The sequence below is a fragment of the Macaca fascicularis genome, chromosome 1, assembly GCF_037993035.2.
Source record: "Macaca fascicularis isolate 582-1 chromosome 1, T2T-MFA8v1.1".
NCBI classification, from domain to species: domain Eukaryota; kingdom Metazoa; phylum Chordata; class Mammalia; order Primates; family Cercopithecidae; genus Macaca; species Macaca fascicularis.
The window spans coordinates 159060492-159079216 of record NC_088375.1 but is presented as its reverse complement, the minus strand read 5'-3'; the positions used below and the strand labels follow the sequence as shown (position 1 = coordinate 159079216).

General features: G+C 41.0%; 1 protein-coding gene across 8 annotated transcripts in view; it reads right to left on the bottom strand.

Annotated features, from left to right (window-relative positions):
* The window catches only part of SLC44A5 (solute carrier family 44 member 5), a 418500-nt gene that overhangs the window by 381196 nt on the left and 18579 nt on the right, over nucleotides 1-18725 (bottom strand). For 5 of the 8 annotated variants that reach the window (XM_074003606.1, XM_074003630.1, XM_074003629.1 and 2 more), the window contains exon 1: nucleotides 12910-13201. The exons of 1 other annotated variant lie outside the window; for it this stretch is intronic. In XM_074003606.1, the coding sequence (XP_073859707.1) occupies nucleotides 12910-12943 (34 nt within the window). In that variant the 5' untranslated portion in view covers nucleotides 12944-13201. Of the gene's footprint in view, nucleotides 1-12909; nucleotides 13202-18725 lie in introns of those variants that run through there. 2 more of the 8 variants (XM_065520073.1, XM_065520058.2) reach the window with 1 other exon arrangement.

Genomic DNA, 18725 nt, shown 5'->3' with positions numbered 1-18725 from the left:
GACTTTGCTATTTTTATGACTATATATTATTCCATAGTGTATTTGTACCATATTTTTTTTACCCAATTCATGGTTAATGGGCACCTAGGTTGGTTCCATGTCTTTGCTATTGTGAATAGTGCTGCAATTAACTTGCGGGTGCATGTGTCTTTTTGGTAGAATTATTTGTTTTTTGGGATATATGTCCAGTAGTGGGATTGCTGGGTCAAGTGGTAGTTCTGTTTTAAGTTCTCTGAGAGACCTCCAAACTGCTTTCCATGGTGGCTGAACTAATTTACATTCCAACAGTGTATAAGCATTCCCATTTCTCTGCAGCCTCACCCAAATACTTTTAATTTTTAATAATAGCTATTCTGACTTATATGAGATGGTATCTCATTGGTGATTTCTGGTTTGCCTTTCTCTGATAATTAGTGATGTGGAGCATTTTTTCATGTTTTTTTGCCACTTGTATGTCTTTTTTTTTTTAATTGTATGTCTTCTTTTGAGAAATGTCCATTCATGTCTTTCTTTTGCCCATTTTTAATGGGGTTATTGGTGTTTTACTTGTTCAATTGTTTAAGTTCCTTATAGATTCTAGGTATTAGACCACTGTCAGATGCATAGTTTGTGAACATTTTCTCCCACTCTGTAGGTTTTCTGTTTACTCTGTTGATAGTTTCTTTTGTTGTGCAAAAGCTACTTAGTTTAATTAGGTCTTGCTTGCAATTTTTGTTTTTGTTGCCATTGCTTTTGAAGACTTAGCCATAAATTTTTCCCAAAGTCGAAGTCCAGAATGGTGTTTCCTATGTTTTCTTCTAAGATTCTTATAGTTTGAAGTCTTACATTTAATTCTTTAATCCATCTTGAGTTAATTTTCTATATGATACAAGGTTGGGGTCCAGTTTCATTTTTCTGCATATAGATAGCCAGTTATCCAAGTACCATTTATTGAGTAGAGAGTCCTTTCCCCATTGCTGATTTTTGTTTACTTTGTTGAAGGTCAGCTTGCTATAGGAGTGCAGCTTTATTTCTGGGTTCTTTCCTCTGTTCCATTGGTCTATGTGTCTGTTTTTGTGCCAGTACCATGCTGTTTTGCTTACTGTAGACTTACAGTATAGTTTGACGTTGGGTAATGTGATGCTTCTGGCTTTGTTTTTTTTTCTTGGGATTACTTTGCCTATTTGGACTCTTTATTACTTCCATATGAATTTTAGAATACTTTTTTCCAATTCCATGAAAAATGTCATTGGTAGCTTCATAGAAATAGCACTGAATCTGTAGATTGCTTTGGGAAGTTTGGTCATTTTAATATTCTTCCAATCCGTGATCATGGAATGTTTTTCCATTTGTTTCTGTCATCTATGATTTATTTCAGCAGCGTTTTGCAGTTTTCTTTGTAGAGACCTTTCACTTCCTTGGTTAGAGGAGAAACCAAGGGGTATGTGTGTGTGTGTAAATTAGGCTGTGTTCTTCAGTTGGCTCTCAGCTTGAACATTATTGATGTAAAGAAATGGTACTGATTTTTGTATACTGATTTTGTATACTGGCACTTTACTGAAGTCATTTTTCAGTTCCAAAACTCTTTGGCAGTCTTTACGGATTTCTAGGAGAGATAATTTTACTTCTTCTTTTCCTATCTGGATGCCTTTTCTTTCTTTCTCTTGCCTGATTGCTCTGGCTTGCACTTCCTGTACTGTGTTCAACAGTAATGGGAAAAGTGGGCATCCTTGTCTTGTTCCAGTTCTCAAGGAGAATGCTTCCTAAAATGTCAGTTTAAAAGCCTGATTTTTGTCTTTGACTTTGAACACTGAAACACAATCCCATGAACTAGAAAATTTACATTAAAACCTGACTTTTAAGTTTTTAAAGCATTAATTTAAAATTACTTCTTTTAAAACTGGATTTTTAATTTTTGATTCTACAAGAATATTTTCACTCAACAAGTACTTAGGACCAGTTCTGAGTTTCTTCAGAGCCTTTCTTAAAAGATAAAGCACATCTTGAAGGTAGAATTATTAAGAATGAGAAGGTGGAGAAAAAATAACATAACATAAAATAAAATAAAAAGAATGAGGCCGGGCGCAGTGGCTCACGCCTGTAATCCCAGCACTTTGGGAGGCCGAGGCGGGCGGATCACGAGGTCAGGAAATAGAGACCACCCTGGCTAACACGGTGAAACCCCGTCTCTACTAAAAATACAAAAAATTAGCCGGGCGTGGTGGCGGGCTCTTGTAGTCCCAGCTACTCCGGAGGCTGAGGCAGGAGAATGGAGAATGGCGTGAACCCAGGAGGCGGAGCTTGCAGTGAGCCGAGATTGCGCCACTGCACTCCACTCTGGGTGACAGAGCGAGACTCCGTCCCCCACTCCCCCCCCCAAAAAAAAATAAAATAAAAAGAATGGAGCTCTCATCCAAAATTCTAATGGCCCAAAAAACCTACAAAAAACGATGCCTGAGAGGCCACCCCTCCTTTCACATTAAAAAGCTATAGTGATTTGTAAAGCCAGAGCTTAACAAATCACCCTGTTCTTCATCCTTTCCTTCACTAAGTTGTCAGACAGATGCAGAATAGAAATCAGCAATGTGAAATTGTGGTTTCTCGACTGAATTAGGAATTTTTCACCATGATTTTAATGTTCCTCTGTCGTGGGCCCTAATGGGAAACTACCAAAAGTTATAAAACTCGGTTACACCATGGGAATCCACAGAAAGGGGTAAAGAGAAAGCAAAGGCAGAAAAGAAATGTCTTTATTTGGAACTCTCACAATTGATTAAAAAGGTGTGTCTCATCTAAACACAGAACAATGGGATAGGGAAAGCTGCTGCTTCTGGATCCCTTTTTCAGCAATGGCTTCCTAGTTTCTCTCTGAAGGGAAAGATGATGGGGCTAGCCCATAGTTTCCCAGCCTTGGCAACATTGACAATTTGCACTAGGTAATCTTTTGTTGTGAGGGGGTATGTCACAGAATGTTAGCAGCATCCCTGGTCTCTACCCACTGGATGTCACTAGCACCACTCCAGTCATGACAATCAAAATATCTCCAGACATTGTAAAATTGCAATGGTTGAGAAGCATTAGGCTAATCCCTGCACAAAATATTTCTAAATTTTTCTTTCGTTCTTTAAGATCCTTTCAGGTGAGGGAATGGACTGCCACAGTCAGCAACAAGATGACTGGCAAACTCTTGTCTCCTGGAAACTTTTTCCTACTATGGCATATTTTATTATTTTGTCAGCAAGTCCACTTCTATACCTCTCTTAATACTCCATTTAATATTTCTTAAAGATAATATATTTAAAGACATAAAAGATGATAAAAGAGAAACATCTTTAGAACTAGGCAGCATAAGACCATTCTACATTAATTTATCTTACCTCCACAGGAAACTGTCATAAAAAGCACCCAAATTGAAAATAGTAAAAGAGAGGTTAAAACCCACCTCAAAACACAGATAGTAACAAACAACAAGGAATAAAACCCACTATTATTCTTCCATCTTAAAAAAGCAAATCTTTTTTCAACTCCACAACTCCCATCCCCAGCCACGTCATCATTTCTTTGCTCCCTTTACAGAAAAACCCTTTAAAACAGTTGACTGTGCTGTCTTTAATTTTCCTCCTCTCCATTCTCTTAACCTACTTCATTCAAAGCATCATTGCCACCACTTCACCTGGACTGTCTTTATCAAGGTCCTCAGTGACTTTCATATTAATAAATAGAAAAGCCATTTCTCAACCCTGATCTTACTTTACCTATGGGCAGCATTTGACACTGTTGATTATTATTCGCTTCCTTGATACACTTTCTTCCTTGGTTCCAGGACCCCACACCCACTTCTTAGACACCAGTTGCTCTTTCTCAATCTCCTTTACTGACTCCTCCCCTTATCACTTATCTCTTAATAATGGAGTAGCCCTGGGCTCAGATCATTTCTCTCAATCTATACTCAATTCCCAGTGAGTCATCCAGTCTATAATCTTAAATACCACCGATGTTCTGATGACTTCCAAATTCATAAGATCAGCCCAAGTCTCTCTCCAAGACTCCAGACTCACATATCCAACTTTCTACTTGTCATCTTCACTTGTATATCAAATAAATATTTCAAACCCAAATGTGTCCAAAACTAAACTTCTGATCCTTCCCCATAAACTTGCCCCTTCTACAATCTTCCAATATCAGTTGATGCCAATTTCACCTTCTCTTAGTTGTTTAGGTCAAAAACTGTGCATTAATCCATCACTCCTTTCTTTCTCTCATGTGAAGCATCCTGTTAGTTTTAAAATATATATAAGTTCTACCAGAAAAATATATTCAGTATCCTTCCATTTCTCCTGTTCTCCACTGCTTCTACCCTGATAGATGCCACTATCATCTCTCAACTGATTTTTTTTATAAGCATCTTTTTATTTTAAAATATTAATTGACAAATAAAGACTATGTGTTCAAAGTGCACAACATGATGATTTGGTATATGTACATATTGTGTAATAAATAATCATTACAATCAAATTAAATAACACATCTGACATAGTTTGGGCTGTGTCCCCACCCAAATCTCATTTTGAGTTGTAACTCCCATAATTCCCACATGTCATGGGAGGGACCCAGTGGGAGGTAATTGAATCAGGAGGGTGGGTCTTTCCTATGCTGTTCTCATGATAGTGAATAAGTCTCACAAGATCTGATGGTTTTATAAGGGGGAGTTCCCCTGCACATGCTCTCTTGCATGCTGCCGTGTAAGATGTGACTTTGTTCCTCATTCACCTTCTGCCATGATTGTAAGGCCTCCCCAGCCATGTGGAACTGTCAGTCAATTAAACCTCTTTCCTTTATAAGTTGCCCAATCTTGGGTATGTCTTTATTAGCAGCACGAAAACTAATACAATATCCATCACTGTCTATGCTGTATATTAAGTCCCCAGAACTTGTCTTACAACTGTAAGTTTGTACCATTTGAATAGTATCTCCTCACTTCTTCCACTCCCCCAGCCTTTGGCAACCACCATTGTACTCACTGCTTCTATGAGTTCAACATTTTTAGATTCCACATATAAGTGAGATCATATAGTATTTTTCTTTTTGTGCCTGGTTGATTTCACTTAGTATAAAATCCTCCAGGTTTACCCATGTTGTTGTAAGTAAATAGCAAAAAAAAAAAAAAAAAAAAAAAAAAAAAAATTCCCCAATTTAAAAATAGACAAAGGAACTGAAAAGATATTTTTCCAAAGAAAAAGATATGGAATCAACCTAAGTGTCTATCCATCTATACACAGATGAATGGATAAACGAAATGTGAGGGATGTGTGTGTGTGTACACAATGGAATATTATTCAGCCACCAAAAGAAGAAACTTTTTACTGAATTATTGCAAAAGGTTCCCTACTTGTCTTCCAGCTTCTCATTACCCCTACATATTGGCTCGATATTTTCAACACAGTCGCCATAGCAATTCTTTTAAAATGTAAGTCAGATCATATTTTTCCTCTGTTCAAAATCTGAACTGGTGCCACATTTCCCCAGAGTAAAAACCAAAGTCCTTAAAATTTTCTAAAAAGCTTAATATAATTTGGTCTTCCCTCATCTTTCTGACTTCCTTTTCTATTTCTATCCTCCTTGCTAATTCCACTTGGTCTTCTTTCTGCTAGTCAAACATACCAGGTATATTTTCACTGTAGGGTCTTTGCCCTGACTCTTCCTTCTTTCTGGAAGTCTCCTTCCCTTCCACTGTTTCACCTCCTTCAATATTACCTCTTTGATTGTTCCTACCCTATCAGTACTTGCAGTTGGCCCACCATCATCCCATGATTAGCAATCCAAATCCCCCTTACTATGCTTATTTGTTTTTTCTTTCTGTCATGGCACTTTTCAATTTTTAATATCAACAATGTATTTATGATTATTATTCATTGTTTGTCTTCCCTATCTACAGTGTAAACCTCATGAAGAATTCATTTTGCTCCCTGATTTATCCCAAGCATGCTTAGAATAGTGCCCAGTACATAGTAAGTGATTGATTAACACTTATTGAATGAATAGAGAACTACATGAATGAATAAAATAGATTAATATCCTACTCTCAAGTAGAAGAGATGGCAACCTGCCTTTTTAAAATCCTCTTTCTCAGTCTCCTATTTATACATCAAAGGACCAGCTGGGCTGGGAGGAGGAAGGGATTCTTTGGTAAGGAGGAATAGATAAATACAGTTGGAAAGATTTTTATTTGAATATTTTAGGGTTTCATTTCTTTGGGTTTTTTCTTTTTTAATTGACAAGTAAAAATTTATATATTTATGGTGTACAACTTGATGTTTTGATATTTACACACATTGTGGAATGGCTAAATCAAGCTATTTAACATATTCATTATCTCACACTCTTATTTTTGATGGTGAGAATAAAAGATTATGGATTTTAAGAAACTGTCTGTCTTCTTAGTTTGGAGGACTGTGAAATCTTGTGCTGTTGGGAGATTTTAGGGCTTTTGTATTCTCTTTATCACTCTGATTTTTGGTTCGGTAGTGCTTCAATTTGGAAAGTACCTTCTAAACTAAGAGAACTAGAGGAGCCATGAATGAGTACTCAAAAAAGCAGAGGAGAAAGCAAGCTGCTACAAGAAACTCAAGGGAAACAACAAAAGAGAACTTCAGGGCTTCAGCCCAATTCACTAAATTAGGAAAGAGGTCTAAGATTCAAGATCAGTGTTGAAACTGGTAAAAAGATTACATTTCAGGATAGAGGTGCAAAAATAATGAACCACAGGTATATTCATTATCTAATGTTATGTAACATATTACCTCCAAATTTTAGTGGTTTCAGACAAAAGTAAGCATTTATTATCCCTTATGGTTTCTGTGATTCAGGAATCCAGACGCAGCTTGATTGGATAGCTCTGGACCAGGGCCAATCATAAAATTCAGTCAGATGTTGGCTGAAGCTAAAGTCATTCTGAAGGCTTGACTTGGTTGCAGGGTCTGTTCCCAAGATATATCACTCACATAACTAGCAAGTTGTTGTTGTTAGCAGGAGGCCTCAGTTCTTCCCACAAAGAGCTAAGATTCAAGAATTCTATGCAAGTCAAGAAATACACACACACACACACACACACACACACAGTGAATTCTGAATATAAATTAGGAACTGAGCTCTTCTTCTCTCTCCACACATATATACATATACGTACATATACATATATATACATAGATATCCGGGAGAATTATTTATAGAGAGTAGTATTTCTACATCAGCTCCCTAGGCCAAGTAAGGTGACCCAATGGACTTCACTTTTCTAAAAAGTCCAGTTATACTTATGTATCTTCTCTTACTATTCATCAAAACACCGACAATATTTTGGGCTGAAATGTTGATAACATCTCTATGAATCTCTGCTTCAAAAAACAATCCAAGGAATTCTTGAGTATTTTTACAACATGGCATCTGGTTTCCCCAAAATGAGCAACATAAGAAAGCAAAGGACATAAAAGAACAAGGCAGAAGCCATAGTGTATGTCTTTATGATGTAGTTTTCTGCTATACAGTACTGATCACATGATCAGCTGTGATTCATTTTGGGAGAGGAGTGTGAACAGGTGTGAATACCTGTAGGTAAGGATTCCTAGAGATGTTATCAACATCTCAGCCCAAAATATTGTTGGTATTTTGGTGAACAGTAAGAGAAGATACATAAGTATAACTGGACATTTTAGAAAAGTGAAGTGCACTGGGGCACCTCAGTTGGCCTAGGGAACTGATGTAGAAATACTACTCTCTTTAAATAATTCCCCAGGATGTCTATGAGTATATATGTATAAGTATGTGTATATATATACACACACACATGCACATGTAGAGAGAGGAAGAGCTCAGTTCCTAATTTATATTCAGACTTCACTATATATATACATATATATGTGTATATATATATACACACACGTGTGTGTGTATTTCTTGAGTTGCATAGAATATGTATTTATGAATAATAAACTTGACCAATTTTCCTATACACATAGACTTCTTGCATTTAGCAGTGTCACTCACCTCTTACTCTATCATTTCTTCAATAGCTCCACCAACACTGAACCTTCTAACTCTAACATGCTATGATTCACTACTGTGGAAAAAAAAAGCTGATGTCATAAGCACATTGTGTTGCAGTATCACTAAGGGCCATACCCCATTCTTAGGTAACCCCTGAGATCCTACCAGCCTTGCTAGCCTCAGAGGAGTCGCTTGGAGTATAAAGAGGGTAAGGAGACTGAACAAAGTCCTGGAGCTACAGAAATTCTTAGTATATTTTTTCATTATTAATCTTTGGCAAAGAAGTAGGAAGTTTGGAGGTGGAAGTAGGCCATAGTTATCTTTAAAATAATCTATTATTATTTGTATCTTTCCTGAATATCATAGCACCTTCTTGTCACAAATGCTTAGGGTAAAGAAAATCACCCGACATACCCATATCCCTCTTACCAACATCTCTACAGTAAAATGGGACCCAAGAGCATCATTTCCTTAACTAGCTATCAAGCAACTACCTCCGACAAACAGCAGTTACCGTCAATATGTTCACACTATTTTCATTTGTGAGGTCTGTAATCCATCAGAAAAACCTAATAATGATTAAGTCAAATCGAAGAGACTTTGTAAACATCTGTATGCTTTTATTGTTACAAATGCTTCATTATTAAAAGATCAGTCAAAAGCATAAAGGTACCCTGGTTTAAACTTTTTCTGTGTTTGAATAAGAATGTTTCTCTTGGAACACTCTCATATCAGGCTTCCTCTTGGCAAAATCATGAACTGGCTGATGTTGTTTTAGAGGCTTTCTCATGTCCCCTTCCAAACGTCACTCTTCGCCTTCCATGGACCCCTTTCTGTTACCTAGGAGCCTCTCATGCTGCCTTCCACATTCCGCCTACTGTACAGTCATGTTCTAGACCCCTCAGAATCCCCCTCTACCATTACAGTATGTTTTTCCTAAGACACTTGCATTGAAAGGCTTGCCAGGGAAGCGACTAATCTTATCATCTTGTGCTAAATGTTAAATTAATCCTCATTCTCTCTAGAATTGTTTTCTAAGCAGGGATTCCTAGAGATGCTATCAACATCTCAGATTGAAATTGCATAAGTATTCTGGTGAATAGCAAGAAAAAATAACCTAAGTATAACTGGACCTTTTAGAAAAGTGAAGTCTATTGGGTCGCCTTAGTTGGCCTAGGGAGTTGATGTAGGAACATTCCTCTCCCTGAAATAATTTTCCAGGATAGGAATGTATCTCCAAATAGCAAGTGAATATCCAATGGCTTCCCATTGCACTTAAACTCTATATTCATTTTTATTACCAAAAAGTCCTGGCTTCTCCTTACCTGTCTCTTCCTTACACACTACACCTCTTCCTTTTGTCTGTGAATGTGCCAAGCTACCACCTCATTTCTACCTTAAGGCCTGAAGAGTTATGTTCCAGTTCCTGGCATGCAACTTACTTTTCATCACTTGTTTCCTGACACAAATGTCACCTTTCCAGGCAATCTAAAGTAACCTCAAAATCACTTGCTCGCACATCACTTTATTTCTCCTGGTATTAATCACTATGTGAAATTTTCTGGTTCATGTATTTGTCACCTGCCTCTTCCAGGCCTCCTCCTACTTCATTGTCTATCATGTTCATCACTGTATCCCTAGTGTTTTGCACTATGTACCAGAATCTGGTACATATTCAGTGCTCAATAAATATGTGCTGAATGAACAAATGAATAGATTAACCCAAACATAAGCTTTACACTTAAGTAATCGAGTAAGAAGTCTTTGTTGTATTAACATCGGAAAAGGCAGGGGAGGGGGTGGTAATATCATTATAACCAGTGTAACCAACTTGCATTTATAAGACTTTTATTGATTATGAACTACAGCATTTTTTCATTAAAAACATTATCAATATTGGATTGTAAAATATTCCATTCGCCTTTCTGAAAAACTGTCCTTTTGATGAGATGTCACAAACGAATGCTAATGTCCCTTGAGAAATCCTGCCAACAGATCTTATTCTTCTATTAATGTTAAGAAACTGTATTTCTCTTTGGCCAATTTCTAGGCTTATGGATATGTAGTCTCTCTTGCTAGGACTTCAGAAGCCAATGAGCAACTTGCCTGTCACAAGATCCGACGAATGATCTCTCCCTGCATGCAGTGTAGCTAAGCAGAGAAGCAGCTCTTGTAAGAGAATAACCAACACAGCATGGAATATTGCTAAACCTACAGTGTTTTATCCAGCAAAGTTCACCCCAGTAGCCTGCCCCTGCCAATAAAGCCTAGATATTTTTTCTATCAGGCAGTCCCAGTTTAGTTGGTTGTAGCTTAGAAGCAGACATCTGAGAGCAGTTCAGCAAGCCTGCAGTCAGATGCTTTTGTAGAGTTCTCCTCTTAAAAGGCAAAATTGAGGCAAGTCAATAGATTACAACATTCTGGGTTTGCTTCTGTCATCTATCAAACATCACAATTCATCCTGCCTCGCTAAAGTGAAACTCCAAGGATTTGTTTTTAAAGGTGTCCTTCTTTCTGTGAAATACTAAATGAACTTGTTTTAAAAAACAAAAACAACTCAACACAAGTCGATAGGAGCTAAATAACATAACTTTTCCTTTAAGAAAAACATGTAGCATGAGAAAACCTTATTTTCAAAGTACTACATAAAATTCATTGAGACCACATGTCCTAGGAAAGCTTGATTATTAATCGTTCCAGAGAAACTGTTAACGCTTCACATTAACTGCTATTCTTCAATTATTTCACTATCAAATTAAACTTATTGAAGAAAATACAAACAATTCCATACTGGCCTACAAAACAAAAACTTGTTGGTATTTTGAGGGGAGGGGGGAATAAAGGGGAGGTGTCTTTTTCATCAAATCTCTTATGTGAGCTCATTTCATTAATCTCCTCCCTATCTTTCAGTGCTTCTGCGAAGATTATTAATTTCAAGGGTGAGATTTTCTCTGGCTACCACGTACTGTAAAACTGTAAAATTTTTTCCACTCTTCATGGACCATTTACAATCTGCAAGGTTTGGGGTGGGAATGAAATGTATTTCTGCCAATGGATAGCCACATCAGCAGTGCTGAAAACCAATCCTTCTGTTTCACTTATCGTGCCATATGGCTCCATAAAAAAGGAGCGAACCAAAAGTGTAGCTCATACGCCTTGTCAATCTGGGTTTAGACTAATTATTTGATATGATGATAAAGAGAGGAAACTGTTTGTAGGTGAATATATTCTCTCTTCTTTCTTTACTCGTGTATCTCTATACCCATGCGCTAATTTACTGGGGGGTGGGGAGGGAATCAGAGGTTTAAGGCCCCTCTAATTTTACAGGAGCTACATTTGAAAAAAAGGCATTGCAATAAAATTATCATACATAGTTTATAATTTCAACAACAAAAAATCCCAGGTGTTTTCATAGTAATGTCTTCTTAAGAATTCAAGATCATGATTTTAAACGCTTTCCAATAAGTGCTTTGAGTACTCCAGAGCAATTAAAAAGCAAGCTGACGCGTCAAGATAAAGTTGTGTCCCCCTAGTGACCTCTAGAGCGGAGCTAAGCTCCCACAAGCCAGACTTGGGAGGAAAAGCAAAAAGCATGCCAAAGCCTAGAGCGCTGCTGTAGTCCAAGCCAATGTATTCAGTAATACCCTTCACCTCTCAGCTCTCATCTGAGTTCCTGTCCTTTTTTATATAATCCCAAAGGCTCAGTAAGTCGCTGCCTCTCATGTCATTGGGCCCATTGTGTTGAAATCCAATTTCGAACGACGCCCCCTCCTCGCCACCATCCTCAGGTCCAGTTCCCCCGCGCACAGCTTTCCTCACGGTGCACGGAGCCCACTTCTACCTCTCCGCAGTGCTGCAGACAACCTCTCGGACTCTGCGAGTCCCCGAGCTAGAGCCTGGGAGCCGGCAAGCGGCTACCTTTGCGAGTCCGCGCTGCGGGCGCGGGCTGCTCGCACCTGCCCCCCGCGCGCGGGTTCTGAGAGTCCAGCGGACCCCTGGGCATGACGCCGCCCAGGAGGCTCCCTCCCGAGTCGCGCCCTGGACCACTCCGCAATGCCTCAAGTCACCCCAGCAACAAGCTCTTCCTTGTCCTCCCCGCCATCGCTTCTCCCCGCGAACTTTCCAACTTTGGAAACCCGGGTTCCAAAGGAGCAACAGGGAGACGGCTTAGCCGGAGCCACTGCCCGACTCGACAGGTTGGGGAGCAGGAAGTAGCCTGCAGGGACTTGGCCGGTAGCAAGTCCCCTTGACCGTGGGGAAAAGGAGAGGCAGTCAGCTCCAACCTCCTCCTGAGGATGGAGGTTGGGGAAATGGATGCAGAACTTGTCACCCTAGGGACGAAGGGGCGGAGGCAGGGGGGGATTGGAAGAAGAGAATAGAAGAGACCATGAAAAACTCTCTCTCTCTCTCTCTCTCTCTCTCTCTCTCTCTCACACACACACACACACACACACACACACACACACTCTCACACGAGAGAGAGAGAGAGAGAGAGAGAGAGAGAGAGAGAGAGAGAGAGAGAGAGAGAGAATATTGATTCCAGAAAGGACGAGACATTAGGAGCCGAGTCGCTTCTCTCCCCACTGCCCAGAGGCGAGGAGGTGCAACAGATAGATACCCAAGCTCGCGGAGTAGCAAAGGGGTGGGGTGAGAGAGGAGTCTCCAGGTTTCCCCATGAAGCAAAAGGGGCACAAACTCCTGTCAGAGTGTCCCTGGAGGCCAGGGGAGGTGCAGCAGCGCCGCGGCTCCCCTCACCCCCCGCGGACACAGCAAACTCTTCCCCGGCAGGAGCCTTCCACTTGGCCGCGCCTGGATGTAAACAGGCCGGCTCAGGGGCAGGCGGCGGGTGAGAGAGGGGAGGCGGCGAGGGGAGCAGGGAGCGGGACTCACCCTTGATGCTGGGGGGCTTTCTCTTCTTGGCCATCTTCTGCCCCCTTCCCTCCCCCGGACCCCCCACGCGCTTCCTCCGGCTGCCGCGCAGCTCCCAGGCGAGCCCTCGCCACCGCTCTCAGCTCAGCGAGCTCTTTGTTGCTGTGATGGCATCTGCGAGGCAGCAGCGCGGCCGGGCTGCGCGCTCGGCTCGGCTCGGCTGGGGCGGGCGCCGCCGCCCCTCTGCTCTCGGCCGCGCCGCTGGCCCCCAGCTCGCGCTGCTGTGGACGCGGTGGCTGCGGCGGCGGCGTCTGCTGTGCTGCTTCTGCTGCTGGAGGGGGCAGCGCTGGGTCCCCGGAGCGCCCGCCCAGCGCTGACCTCCCCCTTCCCCACACCCTCCCTCCCCCACGCCCCCACCCCCGGGGTCCCGTCTGAGCCGCCAGCCCCCATCCAACCGGAGACGGCGCCGTCATCCAGCAGCCGCTACTGGGAAAGACGACGGTGGCGGCGGCAGGGAGCTGCTGGGGGGCGCGGAGAGACCGCGGCCATCTGGGGCCGGGGAGGAGAAAGCCAGGCAGAGTCTGATGGAGTCTGCATCCCGCCTGCCTTCCTCTGGGCCTTCCAAGCCCCCTCTCAAAAGGCCAGGACGCGCTGGGCCCGCGAAAGACAACCGTCTTCACAGGCCAACCAGAACTCCGGCCACCTGCGGAAGGACTGCACTGTCCCTCGCGACCCGGCCGCGGAGCCGACCTCCTCCGCAGCCTCCTCGAGGATAGTGAGCCCGAATTCCACGCGGGTGATGAGCCCCGAAGCGCGTGGTTGCCTCTGCTCCTCCCGAACCGAGAAGGAAAGAGGGGAGAGGGAAACAGGAGGCTGATGGAGGGGAGAGAAATGGAATTCCAGAGGTAGCCCACTGGCAAACACCCGCAAGATGGCTTTGTTGTGGCCCTGAAGCTCTTAATAGTGAGGGCCCAGGATAATTCCCTTGGGGCTGTGGGAAAGAAGAAAGTTAGTTCACGCTCTCAGGTGTTGGAGGAATTGGGAGCTGGAGGTGTGATTTCTTGGCCTCCAGCAGAAACTTTGTTCCAGTGGCCAGGTTCTTTCTCCCTCTGACTGGTGGTTTGCTTCGGAAAGTTCTCATTTTCCTGGAGGAGCTGTTCTACCCTCGCGTGCTGATAAGGGATGAAAGGAAGTCCTGCCGGCGTCCCAGGACTGCAAGGGCAGGCGAAAGTTTAAGAATGTAAAGGAGTAGCGGATCTTAAAAAGAATGGCTTAAAGAGTAGGGTAGGGAGGGGTTACCAGGGTGTACTACTGTAGGGAGAGAATACAATATCGAATTTTTTTTGTATGCTGCAGGTGAGATTACCACCGAAACGCACTTCCTAATTCGCAGTGACCTTCTTAACATTTCTCCTTTCCTCCTCCTAGGTTAGTACAGTTCCCAACCCAATCTGATTGTCTAAACATTCAGTGAGTTAATTCAATATATCCATCCAGAAGTTGCCCCAGTACTAATGTGGTGCAGCAGAAAGAACGGTGAAGTCAAAAACCCCAATAGTGAATTCTGGCCCTGTAACTTTGTAGCTCTGAGAATTTGAACAACTCACTCAGTCTCTCTGCTCTTCTGTGTTCTGATATATACAGCATCATCTCAAAAATTTCTTCCAGCTCCTGAGATATTAGTCACAAAATCATCACAAGTTTTTTTTTAACCTTTCTAAATATAGCTTCATATAATGTAATATATTGAAGTAAATAATCTAGAAACATGCGAAATGACCAATTCCTCTCGCAATGAAGATATGCATCAAAAATAAAAAACAAAGAACATGTTTATTTTAATAAGCAAAACAGGCCCATTCTCAGACTTATGATCAGAAATAAGACTGACTCAAAGTTTTTCTCTTCCAAACAACTGCCTCTTAATTAAAAACTACTCTTCCAGGTCTTCAAATGTTTACTGTGTACAAATATTAGAGTTTGTAAATATTTTTAGTCCATTTTATGTGCTCATATTTTATCACCAACTACTAATTATTGCCTATATTAGAATAATGTTTTTCTGTGTATTCATTACTTTCACATACTTTATTTCATTTAATCATGACTGTATCACCCATGAGTTGAAAAGCAGGTCCAGTCTTCTAGGTTTTATGGACAGTGAAATGGGATTCGTGGAGGTATGATAACTTGCCCACAGATTCAGTGTAACTCTTTTAACTCAGTAGCCAGCTGTCTCCATGACACTAGCTGCCTATGTGAAATAGAATATTTCTGCTTCAGACCAGGAATGGTTTCCTTTTTCTAATTCATTCCTTCCACAGTGTCAGTACTATTCTCAACAGAGGAGACTCAAATTTAGTTGACTAGTTAGGACTATTTTTGGTACATGGTTATGACTAATATGTTTTTACACTGGTAGCACTTCAAAGTGTCCTTACATGCATTATCTCAATTAAGGTCATGACAATCACATAAGAGCATCAAAAGAGGTTTATTTAGCCCTGTTGAACAGATGAGGAAACTGAGACCAAAAGACATCAAGGCCACAACTAACCAGGCCCTGGATTTCCAGGACAAGTGTTTCCACTGTAGCCCACACTGTGTGTTTTTGTTCAAGGGTTGCAATTAGAATGAATGCAGGGAACAGTAAGACAGAATACATGATACCATCAGTATAAATATATAGTCATGCATTGCTTAACAACAGAAATACATTCTGAGAAATGTGTCTTTAGGTGACTTCATCCTCATGCAAACATCATAAAGTATACTTAAACAAACATACATGGTATAGCCTACTACACACTTAGGCTATATGTTATAACCCATTGCTCCTCGGCTACAAACCTGTACAACATGCTATTATGCCGAATATTATAGGCAATTGTAAAACAATGCTAAGTATTTGTGTATCCAAACATATCCAAACATAGAAAAGGTGCCATAAAAGGCCGGGCACAGTGGCTCAGCCTGTAATCCCAGCACTTTGGGAGGCTGAGATGGGTGGATCACCTGTAGTCAGGAGTTCACGACCAGCTTGGCCAACACAGTGAAACCCCGTCTCTGTGAAAAATACAAAAATTAACTGGATGTGGTGGCAGGTACCTGTAATCCCAGTTACTTGGGAGGCTGAGACAGGAGAATTGCTTGAACCCGGGATGTGGAGGTTGCAGTGGGCAGAGACTGCACCATTGCACTCCAGTCTGGGCAACAAGAGTGAAACTCTGTCTCAAAAAAAAGAAAGGAAGGAAGGAAGGAAGAAGGAAGGAAAGGGGGAGGGAGGAAAGAAGAAAGGGAGGGGGGAGGGAGGGAGAGAGGGAGGGAGGGAAAGAAAGAAAGAAAGAGAGAGAGAAAGAAAGAAGGAAAGAAAGAAAGAGAAAGAAAGAAAGAAAGAAAGAAAAAGAAAGAAAAAGAAAGAAAGAAAGAAAGAAAGAAAGAAAGAAAGAAAGAAAGAAAGAAAGAAAGAAGAAAGAGAAAGAGAGGGAGGGAGGGAGGGAGGGAGGGAAAGAGAGAGAGAAAGAAAGAAAGGAAAAGAAAAGAAAGGAAGAAAGGAAGGAAGGAAGGAGGGAGAGAGGGAGGAAGGGAGAAAGGGAAGGAGGGAGGGAGAGAAAGAAAGAAAGAAGGAAAGAAAGAAAAGAAAGAAAGAAGGAAGGAATGAAGGGAAAGAAAGAAAGAAAGAAGGAAAGAAAGAAAGAAAGAGAAAGAAAGAAAGAAAGAAAGAAAGAAAGAAAGAAAGGAAGAAAGGAAGAAAGAAAGAGAAAAGAAAGAGAGGGAGGGAGGGAGGAAAGGAAGGAAGGAAAGGAGAGAAAAGAAAAGGGGAGAGAAAGAAAGAAAAAGAAAAGAAAAGAAAGGGTGCTGTAAAAACGCAGTATTACGAATTTTTGGGACCACTGTCATATATTCGGTCCATTATTGAGCAAGGGAAGGGTTGTACTTGAGCAAGGGAAGGGGACCGTAGAGAACTGCGAGAGTGTGTACCACTCACTAGTCAGCTGCAGGATGCCTTGTGGGAATGAAAACCTTGGGGCTGTAAGAATTTTGATTTTTCAGGAGTCAGAAATCCAAATTTTCTTGTAAAATATTCTTTGTGATGTTGGTGAATACATTAAAAAACAAAAACACAAACACAGAAAAGGGTAGGCCTAACAGAACACATCTGCCAATAACACATAGACTATGAGCTATGTGTCCATGTGTCCAGTTTTAAATTTCATCAATTGCTTTTTACCCCCAGACAGCAAGGGCTGAACCAAATCCTTGAGTATGGTTCTAATTCTGATGGCATCTGATGTCCCCAGAATTAGAGATTACCAAGGCCTTGGGTGCAATTAATTATGATTTATAAAAATGATTTGTGGGATAGGTGTTTCTAAATTTCTGGCTATTCTTTATTGTTATTATTATACTTTTAAGTTCTGGGGTACATGTGCAGAATGTGTAGGTTTGTTACATAGGTATATACGTGCCATGGTGGTTTACTGAACCCATCAACCCATCATCTACATTAGGTATTTATCATAATCCTATCCCTCCCCTATCTTCCCACCCACAGACAGGCCACGGTGTGTGATGTTCCCCTCCCCATGTCCATGTGTTCCTATTGTTCAACTCCCACTTATGACTGAGAATATGCGGTGTTGGGTTTCTGTTCCTGTGTTAGTTTGATGGTTTCAAACTGATGGTTTCCAGCTTCATCCATGTCCCTCCAAAGGACATGAACTCACCCTTTTTTTATGGCTGCACAGTATTCCATGGTGTATAAGTGCCGCATATTCTTTATCCAATCTATCACTGTTCGGCCTTTGGGTTGGTTCCAAGTTTTTGCTCTAGTGAACAGTACTGCAATAAACATACATGTGCATGTATTTATAGTAGAATGATTTATAATCCTTTGGGTATATACCCAGTAATGGGATTGCTGGGTCAAATTGGTATTTCTGATTCTAGATCCTTGAGGAATTGTCACACTGTCTTCCACAATGGTTAAACTAATTTACACTCCCACCAATAGTATAAAAGCATTCCTCTTTCTCCACATCCTCTCCAGCATCTGTTGTTTCCTTTTTAATGATCGCCATTCTAACTGGTGTGAGATGGTATCTAGTTGTGGTTTTGATTTGCATTTCTCTAATGACCAGTAATGATGAGCATTTTTCATATGTTTGTTGGCCATACAAATGTCTTCTTTTGAGAGGTGTCTGTTCATATCCTTTGTCCACTTTTTGATGCGGTTGTTTGTTTTATTCTTGTAAATTTGTTTAAATTCTTTGTAGATTCTGGATATTACCCCTTTGTCAGACGTGTAAATTGCAAAAATTTTCTCCCATTCTGTTGGTTGCCTTTTCACTCTGATGATAGTTTCTTTTGCCGTGCAGAAGCTCTTTAGTTTAATTAGATCCCATTTGTCAATTTTGGCTTTTGTTGCCATTGCTTTTGGTGTTTTAGTCATGAAGTTTTTGCCCATGCCAATGTCCTGAATGGTATTGCCTAGGTTTTCTTCTAGGGTTTTTATGGTTTTAGGTCTGACATTTAAGTCTTTAATTCATCTTGAGTTGATTTTTGTATAAGGTGTAAGGAAGGGGTCCAGTTTCAGTTTTCTGTATATGGTTAGAATTTCTGGCTATTCTTGAAGCCATCAATGAGAGTGATCGCAGTAAATGAAATAATTTCTATGTCACATGTGGTTCTTCTGGGCACAGAGATACACATTTTTCCTGATAGTGATGACAAGATTGTGATAATGAAGATGATGACAAGGACGAAATTGGCCTCACCTCTATTTCCCTTAAAGGATAGTTCTGAATGAACCCTTTTGAAAAACAGACACATAACTG